Below are 19,588 nucleotides of genomic sequence, written 5' to 3' on the forward strand. Positions count from 1 at the left end.
TGATGCAAAAGAAATTCTAAATCAAAGCATTTGATAAAAGATATACTATAAATTAAAAAATTGTAGGTGAATAAGTTTATGGTAAAGGTGGACTTTTTCTGAGCATAAAAACAAAGAAATATCACTACTATTGAGAATTTCCTTAATTTATCTCAGTGTTGTTTTTAATCACTGTCTGGTCTCAAATATTTAAATGTATTTCTGAAGCCTTTTTCTCCACCCCCTTCTAAGCAGTACTTTTGTATCAGGTCAAATGCTGACTTAGTGTACTTTCATTATTGGGATGTGTTGGTCTGGTAGATAATGCCAAGTGAGCAGGTTAAAAGGACAAGAAATGAAGCCTTGTGTATAAATGAGCAGATTGAAATGTTGTTTCAAATTGGGCTTTTCCATTATATAATTTTTAAGTTCTGCATCGAATCCATTATTTGTTAATATTCTTTAGCTTCCTCTGATTTAGTGGTTCTCAGATGATTCTGTGCACTTGTATAGCCAGTGAAGAACTTTCTGGAAGCTTAGTGAAAGGAAAAAGCAATGGGAATTGGAAGTAATGGCTTCTGCTTAGAGCCAACGATAGACTAAGCTTGAAGCACTGCAGAGGGTTTTATACTTGAGAGTCTCAGCTACTTAAAATACATGGCTGGCTATAAACCAAAAGGTGATTTTGTCATAGGCTATTTCAAATATTTTCATAAGAACAGAGAAGAATATAATGAACTTGTTTATGAACCTTTATCAACATTTTCTAAGTTTTATAGAATTTTTCCTAATTAAAACTGTTGGTGTTTTCTTTTTTTTGATGGAAACTTAAAGAATGAACTTTGAGGCTTTATAGCAGATGCTTTTCCAAGGTTTTATCCCATTCTTTCTGAGAGATGAGTGTTTTATTTGCTGTCCTGCTTAGGGAATACATTTATATTTGGACTATTCTTGTGGTGAAACTGATCGTGACAAAAACTAAAATATGGCTGGCAGAGGTTAGTGAGAGGAAGGTGTTTTAAATGCCCTAAACTTACCTTTCCTAGAGGATAGATGAGTGTTTAAAATTCATAGATCAGAAAGCAGAGGTCATAGCATACTTAGCTGGTTTTACTTTTCATTTTATACCTTCCTGTACTATTTGAGCAGTTTTCCTAAAAACAATAGGTGTGTTACTTTAACCCTCCCCCCTAAAGCGTCTGCCTGCAGTGTGGGAGACCGGGTTCGATTCCTGGGTTGGCAACCCACTCCTGTACTTTTGCCTGGAAAATCCATGGACGGAGAAGCCTGGGGTGCTGCAGTCCATGGGGTCGCACAGAGTCGGACGGGACTGAGCGACTTCACTTTCACTTTCAAAAAAACAAAGACAAAAAATAGGAAACAAAACCAGATGGAATTCTACACTGAAAACTGAAGAAAGCTTGATTCTGGGAAGAAGAGTTGGTATAATTCTGCTTGTACTTAATGTCAGACTTCAGATGAGGTTTAAGCCTCCTTGATTACTGAAACTTGAAAGAGTGAAGGGAAACAAGGTCACTCCGAAGATTTTGTGGACTACCTTTACCAAGCGATATTTGTGTGAAGGTTTCCGATTCTGTAAAGTTAACTTACTCTGTTTCTTTGTGCTTGTTCATACTTACCTTCTCCCAGATTTGAAGCAAGAAAAGGGTTTTTTTTTTGGCATGATTTTCTATACTTCTTAAAAAATTGCTTTGAAACAATAGCTACCATACTAGCACAGACAATCTTCACATTTCAAGCCGTCTCTTAAGTATTTTACAGGAATACAACTAATTATTGAAAAAAATGAATTTGGAGAAGTGTAAATTTCAGCTGCCCCCTGCTGGTCTTCTGTAATGGAGGTGAAAAACTGAAATATGTACCGGCATAGTAAAGAACTGGTAAATGGTGGTTCACACAATTCTCTCCTTTATCCCTTTTTGAGCAGAAGGTTGTATGTACTTGAGTATTAGGGTCACATACTGTGAACTTTGTAATGTTATTAGATCTATAGTATGAGAGATGCTTCGTTAGGAAGTTTCAGTTATGATGCTTTCATCAGAGGGAAGGTTTGACACTGTCTGTGCCAATGTGGTTAGTGACTGTGGATCACCTGTGCTGGAGTGGCCTGCTCTGAATATGAAGTGCTTGGCCTTGAGTGTGTGCATGCCGTTGCTTTAGTTGGGTCTGATGCTCTGCCACCCAATGGACTATAGCCTTCCAGGCTCCTCTGTCCATGGGATACTCCAGGCAGAAGTACTGGAATGGGTTGCCATGCCCTCCTCCAAGGCATCTTCCCAACCCAGGGATCAAACCCATGTTTCTTAAGTCTCCTGCACTGGCAGGTGGTTCTTTACTGCTGCACCACCTGGGAAACCCTGATGCTGCCCCTGTTTTATGTGCCATGGGCATTATTGATAGTTTAATCTTGAAGTCTCGTAGCAGACCTCCTAATTTTCTGTTCTGGGAAAGATAACTGAGAGTCTCTGCATCAGGGAGAAGGGAGACCTGGGCAGGAGAGGTAGTTAGAAGAGATGAGAAAGGGACAGATAGGAGTTAAGTTTCAAACGATAAGAGGCCATCAGCAACAGCTTCACCTTTCACTCCCCTGACCTGTACTTGGCATTTTCTGTACTCTGTTGTGCTTGGGGTTTCCTCACTCCTGTTGTGTGGAGGCTTCCCTGAGAGTAGTGGTCTAGGCATCTTAGACAGGATAAGGTATACATAGTATTCTTTATTTATGGAGAAATATATTTGCAATGTATTATGGGCCTCATAATAAAAGATTTCTTGCTGGGGTCTGTTCTGTTTGAAAGTACCTGAATATAATTTGTATACTATATACTTAAACAGCATCCCACAGAAGTATTACCAGTGTCAGGAAATTAATAGGAGTACGGATCATATTTTTCCTTTGGTCTCTTGCCCTGAATATATAGTGGGTTTTTTTTTCCCTTCAGGGTATAGATTAACCATTTACTAGGGAAAAGCAGAAAATTTTATTGTTGTAAGTTATACATGTTACAGGAACAAAGAGTCATAATCCTTCTTGTTCCACACTGAATTCCAGATGCAACAGATAAGTACCTACGTGTGTCAGCCATTCAGAGAGGACCAGGATACAGTCTTGTCTACTAGAGTTTAGAGCCAGGTGGAAGATAATAATGAGAGGATTACCCACCCACTTTGTATCTGTTAACAGAAGACAGCATCTGGGCAGTGAAAGACTGATATTTCTAGTCTGATGGCTCAAGGGAACAAATCACTTTTTTAGACATTTGAGATTGACTGAGAGTCTTTTATTGGGCAAAGAGACTCACTTGGTTTATGTTACTTTCATACCCTTTCATTGCTTCTGTTTGGGAGGTGGTAGTGGTCAAGAGAGAATGGTATGAAAGCGTACAGGACACTCAGCATTCACGGATAGATTGCGTGGTTGTCCCCCAGCTGCTTGAGGGCTATTATCCACCCCTGTACCTTAAGGTAAACACCCTGATGAAAAACTTGCAGAACTGATTTCTGAGTTTTAGAAGTGACCTAGTTACTTAAGGTACTATTCAATTTCCGTCTCCTACTTATTTAAGTGGTATTAGTTGATATTTATATGGCACTGTCTATATGTCAGGTACTTTTGTAAGTGCGTTACACATATTTAATCTTCATGTCTATGGTGCAAATATTATTTTAATCCCTCTTTTATAGACAAAACCATAGTTAACTGACTTGTCCAAGATAACACAGCAAAGGAGAGTTTGAGCTGGGTTTTAAACCCAAGAAGTTGGGCTCCAAAATCCATGCTCTTAACCAGTAAGCTATGCAACAAAAGAGTGTGAGCAGTTGATAGCAAAATGAGGTTTTGTGGTGTTTAAGGGAGTGGGGGAGATGAACACATCCCTTGTGTCTAGGGTCATGCCACAGCTAGGTGGCATACGTGTCCCTTCAGTGTAAAACATAGTTGGCAGTGGAACTAGAGCATATTGGTAGGAATCCCAGCTCCTACCTTCCTTGGAGTCTTCTGATGGTTACAGAGTAGTGTTGCCTGTGGCTTTCACTGTCTAGTGCTTGATTCTGCAGAGAAGATGGGATTGGCCTGGCCAAGTGCTGGGTGGAGAGTGTGTTTTCAGCCCATTTCATCCAGTACTGTGACAAATGCTTTTGTTTTTTGTTTTCAGTATGATAGTTTAAGAAGTGTTAATGGAAACAAATTTCAGATGCCAATAATTGAAAAAAAAAGGTTATTTAATAAAATTGTACTTCGGATTCCTTATGTATGCGGCTGCCCTGAATATTTCCCATCCAATGCTAGAATGGTTGCTCTGTGCATTTCAGTATGTTAAAACCATGGCATAGTTTTGATTTCTGTTCATTTATTTTATTCCTAGGAACCCTGAGGACTCTGCAATATGAATAATTCTCTGGAGAACACCATCTCCTTTGAAGAATACATCCGAGTGAAGGCGCGGTCTGTCCCGCAACACAGGATGAAGGAATTTCTGGACTCGCTAGCCTCTAAGGGGCCAGAAGCCCTTCAGGAGTTCCAGCAGACGGCCACCACTACCATGGTGTACCAGCAGGGTGGGAACTGCATTTACACAGACAGCACCGAAGTGGCCGGGTCTTTGCTTGAACTTGCCTGTCCAGTCACCACGAGTGTTCAGCCTCAAACCCAGCCAGAACAGCAGATCCAGGTTCAACAGCCACAGCAGGTTCAGGTAAAGGGGAAATCACTGTTGAGGTGCATCCTATTGAATGGAATTTGCCATTGCGTTTTTGGTTAGTAAAGCATCACATCTGTGTACAAATGTCAGAGGTTATTTTCACTAAGAAGAATATTCTATTTTTCAAAACATATTATTTTACATGAGGGCTTTCATCGTTAACACTAAAAATATTTGGCACTTCTGTAAACTGAACTTACCATTTACTTTGGAGAATTGAGCAGTACAGACATGAAGAGGTCTTCTGGGACTGGATTTGGATATGTCCCAACGGCATATGACCAAAGCTTCCCTTCTTGTCTGTGTCACCCTGAGCCGATCAGGAATATAGGAGGGCTCATCTTAGCTCATTACTAAAAGTAGAATATTTTAAACTTTTTTTTTTTTTAATGGAAAGGCTATTATATTTTAGTGACCTTCATTTAGTTGTATAGTTCCATGACTCAGGTCACCTATAGATTTCTAGGCCTGCATTTGATATACGCCTCAAGAGATAATACTAATTGATAATAAGCTTACTGAAGAAGAAGAAACTTAATACATTTATTGAGAAGATACAAGTTGTCTTCTTTAGGGAGTCCTTATGTGAACTGACTAACACTTTCACACATGAAACTGAAAGTCTCCTCCAGTTACAAATGCTGCTTTCTTGCTACTTTCTACTGTGGTTCCATATCACTTTGCCCTCGATGATTTCTACCAGGAGAATAGCATAGGAAGTGGAACATGATGGAGAGGCCGAGTGTGAAGATGTGTGTTTGGTAAGATAGAAGACTTTGCTCCTTAGCAAAGTAAGTGGGTGTATTGGAAGGACCTGAGCTCTGGCGTTACATTCCTGGGTTTGAATTTGACCTGACCTCTTATTTGTTAATATGATCTTAATCTTCTCAGTTCCAGTTTTTTCATGTGTTGGTAGGGATAGTACCATTCAGTGAGACTGAAAGAGATAGCAGGAAAACATCTGGCACGTGGAGGGATGAAGTTGTTAATTCTGATCTTTATGAGAAAGGAAGGATACAGGAAAAGTAAAAAGAGAAGGCTGACTTGTCAGTTTAAGAAATTATTCTAAAAAAAAAAAATTATTCTGTTATCTATAGCTTGGATCTTTTTCATAAGATTAAAATAGTTTGGAATTTGACTTTAATGTGTTTTTTGAGACTTTATATTCAAGATGGCTAATTGAGATCACTTACTAGCATCATCATTGTAACCCAAACCTCTTGTAAATGGACGAAGAAATACAATAATAAAATCCATGAGAGAGGTTCCAATATCATGGACTCAGATTTTCCCATTCTTAGTGACTACAAAGATACTTAAAAATTTTTTTTCTATCCGTGCTGGAAACAAAAAATGCCATCAAAAATCCCACTAAAACTTAACTTTTAGAAATTGCGAGTCACTATATTGTACACCTGTATCTTATAAAATTATATAGTAGCTATCCAACCTAGATAGCATATTCAAAAACAGAGACGTTACTTTGCCAACAAAGGTTCGTCTAGTCAAGGCTATGGTTTTTCCTGTGGTCATGTATGGATGTGAGAGTTGGACTGTGAAGAAGGCTGAGCGCTGAAGAATTGATGCTTTTGAACTGTGGTGTTGGAGAAGACTCTTGAGAGTCCCTTGGACTGCAAGGAGATCCAACCAGTCCATTCTGAAGGAGATCAGCCCTGGGATTTTTTTGGAAGGAATGATGCTAAAGCTGAAACTCCAGTACTTTGGCCACCTCATGCGAAGAGTTGACTCATTGGAAAAGACTCTGATGCTGGGAGGGATTGGGGGCAGGAGGAGAAGGGGACGACAGAGGATGAGATGGCTGGATGGCATCACTGACTCGATGGACGTGAGTCTGAGTGAACTCCGGGAGTTGGTGATGGACAGGGAGGCCTGGCGTGCTGCGATTCATGGGGTCGCAAAGAGTCGGACACGACTGAGCGACTGATCTGATACTTCAATAAAAATAATAGGGAATGATTTTTTTTTTTAATCCACTAAATCTAAGAAATTGCTACAAGAGAGAAAGCAAACAGCATCAGGTGATAGAGGAATTCATGTAGGAGAGAAACTTTTACGAAAGATAGAGCAGTTCTTAGGGTCCCCTAACCTGAGAAGCTGGAACTTCACCAAGGATTTCAAAGCACGTTTATGTGTTGGTATACATAATGAGTAGCTACCAGGTATAGGATGAAAGTGGCTCTGCTGATCAGTGAGGAAAAGATATATTCTATTAGTAGAGTAAGGCATCTACTCCTTTTTTGGAAATAAAGTTGGATATCTTTCATAATACAAATTAGGTCCAGGTGGGTTAAAGAGTCAGATAAAAAGAAAGCAATGAATTATGAAAGGGCAGTATAGAAAGTTTTTGTGGTTTTTAGGTTGTGAAAAGCCTTTCTAAGGAAGAAAGTAAACTCTAAAATAGTTTTCCTCAGTCTTTTTTTACCCTGAAAGAATCTTTGAACTAATTCTGAGGTCTCAGGGAACTCCTGCATAAAACTTAATTGTATATACAGCTCATGGAATCTTAGCTTGATCAGCAGTTGATACAGTAATTGAGTAATAATTATCAATGCTCTTTTGGTAAAAATTGTATTTTTTTTCTGTGTATCTACATTTTGGCTAACTTGTTAGGCTACGTTTTATGTGTGGTTCCCTTTCTCACACAGGTCATTGATTTTAATTCAAGTTATTTGTGTAGTTAGAGTAAACCTCATTTTTTCCTTAAAAAAAATTTTTTTTTCTATTTGAAGGGGTTTTTGTTTTTGTTTATTCAAGTAGTCCTAAAAATCTTATTATAAATTTCTACTGTAAAAGTTGCTGAGATATGGTTTGTGGTATATGATATGTGCAATAGCAGTCCCCCCCTCCCATATTTAAAATTAAAAATGACCTTTTAAGGGAATTCCCTAGAGGTCCAGTGGTTAGGGACTCTGAACTTTCACTGCCAAGGGCCTGAGTTCAGTCCCTGGTCAGGAAATTAAGATCCCACAAGCTATGCAGTGCAGCCAAAAAAACCCCCTGAGTGTCTTAAATATGATAAAAACTTGTTTGTTTTTTTAAAAAAAAAAAAAAACTAAACCAGATGATTTGCATAAATATATGACTAAAGATACAACTTTATGTAAGACTGAAAAAACATTTTCTTTTTGAGTGATAGCAGGCTCAAATATGGGCCTAGCAATTATAAAATTATTTTATACACATGTTGGTTTTTTGATATCTTTTATAGGTTTATATATTCTTTCTTTAAAGTATATTTTTGAAACTAAAATAAGCACATGGGACATAGGAAGGTTAACTCATCTTCCCGTAGCTAGCATTTGCACTCAAGCTGTTTTAACTCGAGTCTGTGCTCCTAACTACTGGTTCTACTACACAAGGAACATGCAAAATAGAAAAAATAATTAGAAATATGAACAAAGCATATAAATAGGTAGTTCATGGAGGAAGAAATACAGATTGTACTAGTAAGCATATGAAAAGACACTTCATGCTTCTGGTGACTATGGAAGTGTAAGTTTTTAAAATGAAATATGTTTTATTTATTAGATAGGAAAACATTTATGAAGAGTTTACCCAGGGCAGTAAAGGTATGAGAGGATAAATTAGTGGGATTTTCTTGACAGTTAATTTGGCAATACTTGTCAAATGTATTAAGTATGCATACCTTTGGCCTTACATTTGTGTTCACAGATAAATGTGTGTATAAGGATATTCAGTGCTGCATTACTTATAGTAGTGCTACTGGGAACAAGTCACTTTCAGTAAAGGAAATGGGAAATAATGATACATCTGTAGTATATTGTCCTGTGTAGCCGGAAGAATGAGGTGGATCTATGTATGTTGACAAAGTGGGATGTTTAACAGATTGTAGAGTGTTATAAGCAGTTTAGTATCACTGGCTTTTAACATATGTAGAATGTGGTAGTCTTTAAATAGTAGTAATAAAGCCTGAGAGGAATTGAAGGGGTAGGAGACTAAGAAAGAGTTCTTGAATTATTAAATTATTTGATTATTTAAATTATTAAATTATTTGATTAAACATGAACTTCTTTGTAATTAAAAAAAAAGGTGTTGCTTGGGAATATTTTGCTTTGAACTTGTGTAGGACTATGGTTTTTTAACCTTTTCTTCTCTTTCCTAGACACCTCCATGTATTTGTGTTTAGGTGTAAAGCCCTTTGCTAGATGCTTAGGGACAACATCGAACAAGATGAAGCTTCCTGACCTTGTGGAACATGTATTATAGCTGGGAGGGGTAAGATGATACATAAGATTTTAAAAAATCTTGTTATATAGTGATAAATGAAAAAGAGAAACAGAGCAGATGCAGGTGGCCAGGGTGATCCTTAATACGCTGGTGACATGTGAGTTAAGACCAAAGAGAGTTGGTGAATGAGCCATATGGCTATCTGAGGAAAGAGCATTCGAAGTCAGAAAGCGCTAAGGCGGGGAGCCTGCTCGTTTGAAAAAACAGCAGAATGGCTGTGTAAGTAGAGTGCACTGAGTAAAAGGATGAGACTAGAGAGGCGACGTGTCCACTGAAACACGGAGCTGAGCAGGCCTGCCTTCTCAGTTCAGTTGTTAAGACTCTTTGCCCATAGTATTGTGTCTCAACCTAACCCTTTTGATAAGAATGTAAAATTATGCCTATCTTAACGTCATTTGAAATTTCAAAACACTTTATTGCTTTGAGGGCAGAGGCACTTTTCTAGATTACCTTAAAAAAAAAGTGATAAAATTAGATTGCTTTTTTAAAACCATCTGTCACCATCCCAGAGAGTTTGTTCTGCCCCCATAAATTTCTCATCTTTCCAGTCTAGAAGCAGCCACATAATATTTGACAAAGTAATTATATCCCTAGAATAGTTACAGTGAATTGATGGGAGAGAAAGGTGTGTGTCAAAGGTTAATTAGAGTAGCTGTCAGAGTAAAACTCACTGTGTCTGTTCAGTCTCTGTTCCTACCACCCTCAACAGTTTTGGCCCCCAAATGTGGTTTCCTCCACAATGACCAGTTCTCCATACCAGCTGGCTTGTGTATAATTCAGTTCAGTTCTGACACGATTTGCTTGGAGTTGGTGTCAGATCCCCACAAGTTAAGGGGTCAGTTTGACACAACTGCCCCCCCACCCCCACCCCCAGTTCAGAGTTGCCAGTCCCAGATTATCTCAGCTGTACTTCTGACTAACTGGCTATAAGTTGCGGTTCTTCCTATCCCTACTTGGGTTTGATGATTTGCTGGAACAGCTCACAGAAGTCAGGGAAACACATTACCAGTTTATTATATAATTAAGGAAATGATAAAGGATATGGATGAACAACCAGATAAAGATACACATAGGGTGAGGTTCTGAAGGGTTGTGAACACAGGCGCTTCTTTCATCATGGAGGTAGGGTGTACCACCTTCTCGGCACATGGATATATTCACCAACCCAGGAGCTCCCTAAACCTCTTACTTTGGAGATTTCTGTGGAGGCTACATCATGTAGGTATGATCGATTAGTAACTCAATTTCTAGCCCCTCTTCCCTTTCCAGAGAAAGGGGGGTGGGGCTGAAAGTATCAAGTTTCTAGTCTTAGCTTGGTCTTTGAGGTGATGAGCCCTCATCCAGGAACCCACCAAGAGTCACCTCCTTAGAACATAATATGGTCCTAGCATTTATATTATCACTTCGAAAATTACAAAGGTCTTAGGAGCTCTGACGAGGAATCAGAGAAAGGACCAAAAGTTGTTATTTCTCATTATATCAAGTAGCATATGTTTATTTAAGACAGGGGGGTACTATCTGAAGGCAAAAGGTAGCACTCTCATGTAAATACCTTAACAGTTTGTACAATACTAGGAAAGGTTTAAGTTTCCTGTTGTGGATAGGTCTGCCTGAGCTAGGTGAAAATGGTTCATTTGGAACTTCACGTTCAAGAACCCTCTTGAGTTGGGTACTTCCTGAAGCGTACGCATGGAATTAAATCTGTGTGCCAGAGAGAAGACCCACTGGTGAATTCTAGGAGTGATTCTACTTAGCACCCACAGAATTGGTTGTTTCTTCCCTGCATTTCTCTCCAGGGCAGGAACTGAGGCTTCAGATAAGGCTGGTTCAGTCTGGTCCTACTCAATGTAGGATGCTTTGAGGAAGGGGATTTCTTAGCACTCAACTCTTTTGTTGTTAAAAGTAAAGATCTCAAGGTTCATAGATCAAAGTGCAGCTCTTCTTCATTTGTCATCCCAACTTCTGTCCCTCTTCCTCTTTTGCTGTTGCACATTCCCTCTGTGCTGGTATAGTCACTCCCTAACCCATCACCGGGAGAAGGAAATGGCACCCCACTCCATTACTCTTGTCTGGAAAATCCCATGGACGGAAGAGCCTGGAAGGCTGCAGTCCATGGGGTCCCTGAGGGTCGGACTGAGCGACTTCACTTTCACTTTTCACTTGCATGTGTTGGAGAAGGAAATGGCAACCCACTCCAGTGTTCTTGCCTGGAGAATCCCAGGGACGGGGGAGCCTGGTGGGCTGCTGTCTATGGGGTCGCACAGAGTTGGACACGACTGAAGTGACTTAGCAGCAGCAACCCCTCACCACCATGTAGAGTTGCTGAGAGTGAGGAAGAAGGTAATTACAAGCCAGGCTTGGCTCTTAGACAAAGATGAGTTTGATCCTCCTCTGATTCTTTAGATATGTGGTCACAGGCAGGTGATTTAACCTCTTTGAGTCCATTTCCTTATCTATATCATAGGAATAAAATAATTTATATTGTAGTTATTTTAAGGATTACATAAAATACTACGTCTTAAGTACACCGCCTGGCACATAGTAAGCCTTCAATAAATAAATCATAGCTACTGTTGTTTTTTCTTCCTGCTCTCCTCATTAGTTCCATTCCTACCTAGGGCCCTAGTTGCTTTTCAGACATTTGAAAAGTATCCAGACAAACCTTTTAACAAGTGTTTGTGCTGTGTTGGCAGTTTGCCTTTTTTTTTTTAAGACATAAAATTTTGCAGGTGCAGTTAAGATCTCTAGTACTGCTTTGCACATCCTCCTCTCCTAAGGTGAATACTGTTTTAAAGTTTCCAACTTGTTATATTTTCTGTATCCATCTGAGTTTTGACTTTTAGTTACAAGTATCAGGCAATTAGTCCCCCACCTCCCTCCTCCTAGTTTACTCAGAAGAATTGGCTAAAGGGTAGTAGTTAGCTCAGGAAATTTATAGGAGGGTCAGAGAATGGATTTTGGAGGCTGCAGGGCCGGGAAAGGACTTAGGTCACATTGCTGGCTGGCTTTGCCAAAGACGTGCAGCCACACCCTTGGGCACAGGTCCTTGTCCTACCATGGTCTTTCATTGGGATTTATGCCATCTGTTCCATTTCTGCCACAGTCCTCCGCTCTCACCAGAAAAGGAGGTTGTGGTTCCTGCTGCCTCATGTTGCTCCTTTCTGAGTCCAAATTTCATGCTGTGTCTAAATTGGGAAGTCTTGGTCACAGGCCTGCACTCTAGCTGCGGGAGATGTTGAAAGAGTGATTCCAGTTTCTGCCTGGGGGAGGCAGAAGTCAGAATGTGTATTCTGCAGCCAAAAATAGAGGACTAAAATCAGCTATTCTCTCACTGGCATTTTGTGAGCTGATGGAGATCCTGATCATCACTTCAGATTGGTGGGCCGTTTATTGCTGCCTTTTCTGGCCCTTCATGTCCAGTCTTTTCTTTTTTAATGTTATTGAAGTATAGTTGATTTATGATGTTATGTTAGTTTTTGTTATATAGCAGGGTGACACAGTTACACATACACATACATATATATGCATATTTTTCTTTTCCACTATGGTTTATCACAGGACATTGAATATAGTTCCCTGTGCTATCCAGTAGGACCTTTTTTATCCATCCTATATATAATACTTTACATCTTGCTAGTTCCAAAGTCCCAATACTTGCCTCTTCCCCCCCTCCTCCCTCTTGGCAACCACAAGTCTGTTCTTTATATCTGTGAATCTGTTTCTGTTTTGAAGATAAGTTCGTGTCATATTTTTAGATTCCACATAGAAGTGATATATATGATATTTGTCTTTCTCTAACTTACTTCACTTAGTATGGTAATCTCTAGGTCCATCCATGTTGCTGCACATGGCATTATTTCATTCTTTGTAATGACTGAGTAATACTGGTGTGTGTGTGTGTGTATTTATATATATATAAATATATATATATATCTCATCTTTGTCCATTTATCTGTCAGTGGACATGTTAGCCTTTTACCCATGTTTAAATCTCTTCCCTCACCATATGTAGATTATTCATTTGTATAATAAGAATTTGGTAAATGTTTGATACTTGGATAAAGATTTTTACCACTTTCAGAAGAGCGTTTTTTTGAACAGTGAAGTTCAGCCAAGGATTTGCGGGCTAGTTGTTAAAAGGCACAGGTGTATTTGGATACCAGGTGCTGTGATTCCTCACTTAGTGGGATCTCTTCTGCCACACTGAGCACTGTCCTCTCCTGAGTCCCTCCTCAGTGAGACTCAGAGGATGAAATTGAATGTAAGTCACATTTGTTATTCTAAAATTTTTAGTGTGTGTGTGTGTGTGTGTGTGTGTTAGTTGCTCAGTTGTATCTGACTCTTTTGCAACCCCATGGACTGTAGCCTACCAGGCGCCTCTGTCCATGGAATTCTCCAGGCAGGAGTACTGGAGTGGGTTGCCATTTCCTTCTCCAAAATTTTTAGTAGCCTGTTTTATACAAGAGGGGAAAGATGTATATCAACTATATTTCAAGAAAAAATTTTTAAATGGAAAAAGAGGGAAGAATGAGGTGAAATTGACTTTTTAAAATCACGTTTAAAAAAATAAAATCACATTTTATTTAAACTAATATATTATTTCAGCATTACTCAAGTTGTATATTGTTGATAAATTATTTTACCATTTTTTGGCACAAATCTTTGAAATCTTTTTGTGTTTTGAACTTGTGAGCACATTGTAATTTGGACTAACCACATTTTAAGTGATTGCTAAAAATGTGTAACAAATGCAGCTTTAGGGAAATACGAGAGAAGAATTGTTTATTCTTTTTTTTTGTGGAAATAAGAAAGTAACTTTTAAAATTGTTTATGGGCTGGAATTTCAGAATTGACCCAGCACACTCAGCCGGTTTATTCTTACATAAAATACTGTCTTTATACTCAAAGTAGCCAAAAACAGAACAGAACAAAAAATATTACTGTTTTTAGTGTCAGTGATTGGAAGAAAAGATTCCTAAGCGGGGTAATACATGTATTACTTCTTGGTTTTTCTCGTTGCTTTTTAGTTGGAGTACTTAGTCCTTATGTTGTGTTGAGCTCTGTATTACTTAGGTTCTGAATGACACTGAGGAAAAGGAAATAGATTATTCATCTGCAAACAGGTTAAGAACCTAAGCTGCTGCTGCTAAGTCACTTCAGTTGTGTCCGACTCTGTGTGACCCCATAGACGGCAGCCCACCAGGCTCCCCCGTCCCTGGGATTCTCCAGGCAAGAATACTGGAGTGGGTTGCCATTTCCTTCTCCAATGCATGAAAGTGAAAAGTGAAAGTGAAGTCGCTCAGTCCTGTCCAACTCTTAGCGACCTCATGGACTCCAGCCTACCAGGCTCCTCCGTCCATGGGATTTTCCAGGCAAGAGTACTGGAGTGGGATGCCATTGCTTGCTCCGAAGAACCTAAGCTAGTGAGGTCCAATAAAACTTTTACACTATTGGTTATCAAACTTCAGGGTACGTTAGAATCACCTGGAGGGTTTCTTAAAACAGAAATGGCCATCCTTCTCCCACTTCAAATTCAGCTGGTCTGGGGTCACTGCTGAGAATTTATATCCCCCTGCCCCCCAGTTTTATTGACATATAGTTGACATACAGCAGTGTATAAGTTTAAGGTGTACAGCTCAATTATTTCATTTACATATATCATGAAATGGTGACCACAATAAGTTTAGTTAACATCCATCATCTCATATAACAGAGTAAGAAAGAAACATTTTTTCCTTTGTAATGAGAACTTAGGATTTACTCTCTTAACTTTCACGTTCACTATCCAGCAGTGTTAACTAGTTATCATGTAGTACATTATATCCCTAGAACAGAACTTCTCTGGTGGTCCAGCAGTAAAGACTCTGTACTTCCAGCTCAGGGTGCCTGGGTTCCATCCCTGGTCAGGGAACTAATCCCACATGCCGCAACTAAGACTTGGTATAGCCAACTAAATAAATAAATCCCTAGTGCTTAGTTATCTAGGAAGTTTGTACCTTTTGACCATCTTCATCCAATTCCTCTTGTCTTTGCCTCTGCCTCAGTAGCCACAAATCTGATCTGTTTTTCTGAGTTTGGTTGGGGTGGTTTTTTTTTTTTTTTTTTTTAGGTTTTTATATATAAATGAGATCATGTGGTATTTGTCTTTCTCTCTCTGATTTATTTCACTTAGCATAATGCCCTCACCATTCATCCATGTTGTCACAGATGACAGCATTTCCCCCCTTTATATGGCTGAATAATATTCATTGTATTGACAGACACTTAAGATTGTTTCCATGTCTTGGCCATTGTAAATAATGCTGATGTGAATTTGGCAATGCAGATAGCTGTCCAGCAGTTTTTTCATTTCCAGAAAATGTGCATTTCTAACAAATTCCAGGTTGGTGCTGATGCTGCTAATCTGAAGACCACATTCAAACATATCTTAAAAACTTAATATACTCAATCAAAAAAAAAAATGTAGGAAAGAAGTCATGAGATGTTGATGTCTGGCAGAAACCAATGAAATTCTATAAAGCAATTATTCCTTCAATTAAAAAATAAATTTTTTAAAAAGTCATGAGAATAAAAGAAACAGAACCAGCTCAGAATTGAAATCTAAATCTTAAGTCTGTACAGAAGACTTAGAATGCAGTCTGTCCAGGTTGAAATAGGAAGTCAGAATGCTCAAGAAGAAAGTAATTAGCATTGTACATACTATGTCATCAAAAGCCCAGATGGATAATAAAGTGTATCTCTTCTGATCAACAGAGGGGAAGAAGAGCAATTGAAAAACTCTGGGAAAGATGGTGGGGGTTGCTGAATGAAAAGTACGGATTCAGATGTGAAGGGAACTGAAATATAGTGTGATTTATGAGGGATTGATAGAAGGTAAGAAATAGTGCTTTTTAAAACAATAAAACCAAATTCACCTTCTCCGGAAATGTCCTTCTCCCCCATCAATATATCACTTTACTAGTACATGCATATCTTTGGGATGGTCTTTTTTCTTTTTGTGTTTCTTTAGAATCATTTCAAATCTAGGCTTAAGTTTCAAACTGCCTTTTTTTTTCTCTTTAATTTTTTGTTAAGGTTTCAGTCTGTCAGTTTGTTTTCTGAGACAGTTTACCTACCTTGAAAATTAAGTAGTTAATAAAGACAGTATCAGCTCTGAATATCTGTATTAGATTTTTGTCTTTTTTTTTTTTCTTTTTAAGAGAAATCTTGTCAGAGCTTCTTAGTGTGAAGAAATATTCAAAGTTCAGCTCTTCCTTCAGTTTTAATTTCATTTCCTCATAAGTTCAAGTAAAAATTAAAAAACTTTTTTTACTTCACTGACTTTACAGATTTTCACTGGACTCTGTTCAATTCAGTCGCTCAGTCGTGTCCGACTCTTTGCGACCCCACGGACTGCAGCACTCCAGGCTTCCCTGTTCGTTGCCAACTCCCAGAGTTTATTCAGACTCATGTCCATTGAGTCGGTGATGCCATCCAACCATCTCATCCTCTGTCGTCCCCTTCTCCTCCCGCCTTCAATCTTTCCCAGCATCAGGGTCTTTTCAAATGAGTCAGTTCTTTGCATCAGGTGGCCAAAGTATTGGAGTTTCAGCTTCAGCATGGGTCCTTCCAATGAATATTTAGGGCTGATTTCCTTGAGGATGGACCGGTTGGATCTCCTTGCAGTCCAAGGGACTCTCAAAATTCTTCTCCAGCACCACAGTTCAAAAGCATCAATTCTTTGACTTTCAGCTTTCTTTATAGTTCTACTCTCACCTCCATACATGACTACTGGAAAAACCATAGCCTTGACTAGATGAACCTTTGTTGGCTAAAGTAATGTCTCTGCTTTTTAATATGCTGTCTAGGTTGGTCATAACTTTTCTTCCAAGGAGCAAGTGTTTTTTAATTTCATAGTTGCATTTGCCCTCTGCAGTGATTTTGCAGTGACTCTGTAGTAATTACCTAATCAGATAAAAAGTTATATTTTTATATAAATAAAGATATGAAAGGTATTACAAGTAATATTTAATTTTTTATTGACATGATTCTTAATGGGTAAAGGTTATAAACATAATTGATACCCTGTACAGTATGTTGACATTGGTAAGGAAATGTCAGAAAGTGCTTTAACTTTTACTCTTTTAATTGTAAATTCTAACTACTTAGGATATAAAGTAGCATCAGATTATCTTTACCTGTTTGTTCTGATTTGAGTAAATGCCTCATTTTGGTAAATGCCTTCAGTTCCGATTCCTTAGTACTTTGCTAACTTGTTTGTGTTGGAAGATTGAATATTGATAAATGGTTTCTAAGAAAAGTCATTGTAAAGAGATAGAGTAAAATCATTAAGAATATGAACTACAATTCAATGATAATAACCAGATTTTGAACTTTTGTTTCTAAGCCAGTAATAATATAGTTAAAAAACATACTGTGTATTTAACTCTACAACAGTGATTCTTAAAGGGTAGTTCAGGGACTGGTAGTTCCCAGCACTCTGAAATTTTAATCGCTCTTACAGTGTTAAGAGTGATTCCTTAAAGTTAAAGCTGTTATTATTATAATATGAAGATATTTATTTGCCTTTTTCACTCTCATTCTCTCATGAGTGTACAGTGGGGTTTTGCAGAGACCATGTGTGACCTGTGCACAACAGATTGCAAAAGCAAATACAAAGAATTCGGCTGTCTTCAATTAAGTCAGCCATTAAAGAGGTTTGCAAAGATGTAAATTTTATGCAACTCTTACAGATTTTTTGTTTTGGCAAATAAAGTTACTCTTCATAAGAATTTGTGATTTATGTTGACATTTTTATTGGTTTATATGGTAATTTTTAATGAATTAATATTTTTCTAAGTTTCCTAGTTTTAATTTCTAATGTAGTAAATATTGCTATCTATAGAAAAGCTCTTTGGGGTCTTCAGTCATTTTTTTAAAAGGGTCCTGAGACCAGAAAACTTGAAAGCAGCTCTTCTTTAGTAATTGGCTTCATACTTTCCTTTATGTCCTTGGTGTAAAGCACTGATTCTCAAATTTGAGCATGCATCAGATTGCTGATCCCATTCTGTTTTAATTGTTCCACCTAAAAGTGTATATTTCTGACAAGTTGCATGGGTGATGATGATGTTGGCCTGGAAACTACATTTTGAGACTCAGTGGTGTAAAGAAATACTGCTTATGAGGAAGAAAACCAACTTTTTGAAAACCTGCTGCTGCTGCTAAGCTGCTAAGTCACTTCAGTCATGTCTGACTCTGTGTGACCCCATAGACGGCAGCCCACTAGGCTCCTCTGTCCCTGGGATTCTCCAGGCAAGAACACTGGAGTGGGTTGCCATTTCCTTCTCCAATGCATGAAAGTGAAAACTGAAAATCAAGTTGCTCAGTTGTGCCCGACTTTTAGTGACCCCGTGGACTGCAGCCTACCAGACTCCTCCATCCATGGGATTTTCCAGGCAAGAGTACTGGAGTGGGTTGCTACTGCCTTCTCCGTTTGAACACCTACTATATGTCAATAAAGATTATTTCATGCTCATGACCACTCTGTGAGGAGGTAAGCAGGTAGGCCCTTTTTATTGTTCCTCAGGAAACAGAAGCTTCAGGGACTTGTAGCCAGGAAAGTACAGCAGCATTTCAAGTCAGCTCTCAAGGTCTATGCTCTTTATATAACTTCCTCCTTGCCTATGATTTTTTTTTTTTAATTAGTCATGGCTTTCTTGATGTATAATTCTCATATCAATTCATTCATTTCCATGTAAAGTGTACAACTTCATAGTTTTTAGTCTATTCACAGAGTTGTACAACCATTATCACATCAATTTTAGAACATTCCCATCATCCCAGAAAGAAAGCTTGTGGCTTTAGCCATTACTTCATATTTCCCCCAATCCCTATCTCCTGGACAGGCACTAATCTACTTTATTTCTGGAGATTTGCCTATTTTGGACACTTATATAAATGGAATTATACAATACGTAGTCTTTTGCGATTAACTTCATTTGGCATAATGTTTTCAGGGTTCATCTGTGTTGTAGCTTTTTATCAGCATTTTATTTTTTTCTTACTAGACAACATTCTTTTGTATGGAAGTACTACATTTTATTTATTCATCAGTTGATGGGTATTTGGGTTGTTTCCACTTTTCACTTACTATAAATAATGCTGTTATTAACATTTATGTCCAAGTTTTTTGTGAGTATAGTTTTTATTTCTCTTGAGTATGTACCTAGGAATGCAACTGCTGGGTCATAGGGTTTGTTTTTCATATCTTTGTCATATGCTATGTTTAACTTTTTTATGATCTGCCAGACTTTTTTTCCAAAGCAGCTATACCAATTTTACATTCCCACCAGCAGTGTGTGAAAATTCCAATTTTTTTTTGCATACATGCCAACAGTATCTTTTATTCTTAAAAAAATTGTGGTCTTTTTTTTTTTCTTTTTTTAATTTTATTTTTTGACTGTGCCACACAGCATGTGGGAGCCTAGTTCCTAGACCAGGAATGGAACCCATGCCCACCTCATTGAAAGTGTTGACCACTGAACCGCCAGGGAAACCCCTGTTATCTGTTTATTACAGTTGTCCTAGTGGGTTTAAATGGTATCTTCTTTTGCTTTGCATTTCCCTGACAGTTAATGATGTTG

The 19,588-nt window shown here is 38.3% G+C and overlaps 1 protein-coding gene across 4 annotated transcripts in view; it reads left to right on the forward strand.

Moving 5' to 3' along the window:
- Positions 1 to 19,588, forward strand: part of QRICH1 (glutamine rich 1) — a 42,490-nt gene that overhangs the window by 5,140 nt on the left and 17,762 nt on the right. For all 4 annotated transcript variants that reach the window (XM_006053227.4, XM_045164001.1, XM_025272023.3 and 1 more), the window contains one exon: positions 4,362 to 4,691. In XM_006053227.4, the coding sequence (XP_006053289.2) occupies positions 4,383 to 4,691 (309 nt within the window). In that variant the 5' untranslated portion in view covers positions 4,362 to 4,382. The remainder of the gene's footprint in view (positions 1 to 4,361; positions 4,692 to 19,588) is intronic.

The sequence above is a fragment of the Bubalus bubalis genome, chromosome 21 (genome assembly GCF_019923935.1).
Source record: "Bubalus bubalis isolate 160015118507 breed Murrah chromosome 21, NDDB_SH_1, whole genome shotgun sequence".
Lineage (NCBI taxonomy): Eukaryota > Metazoa > Chordata > Mammalia > Artiodactyla > Bovidae > Bubalus > Bubalus bubalis.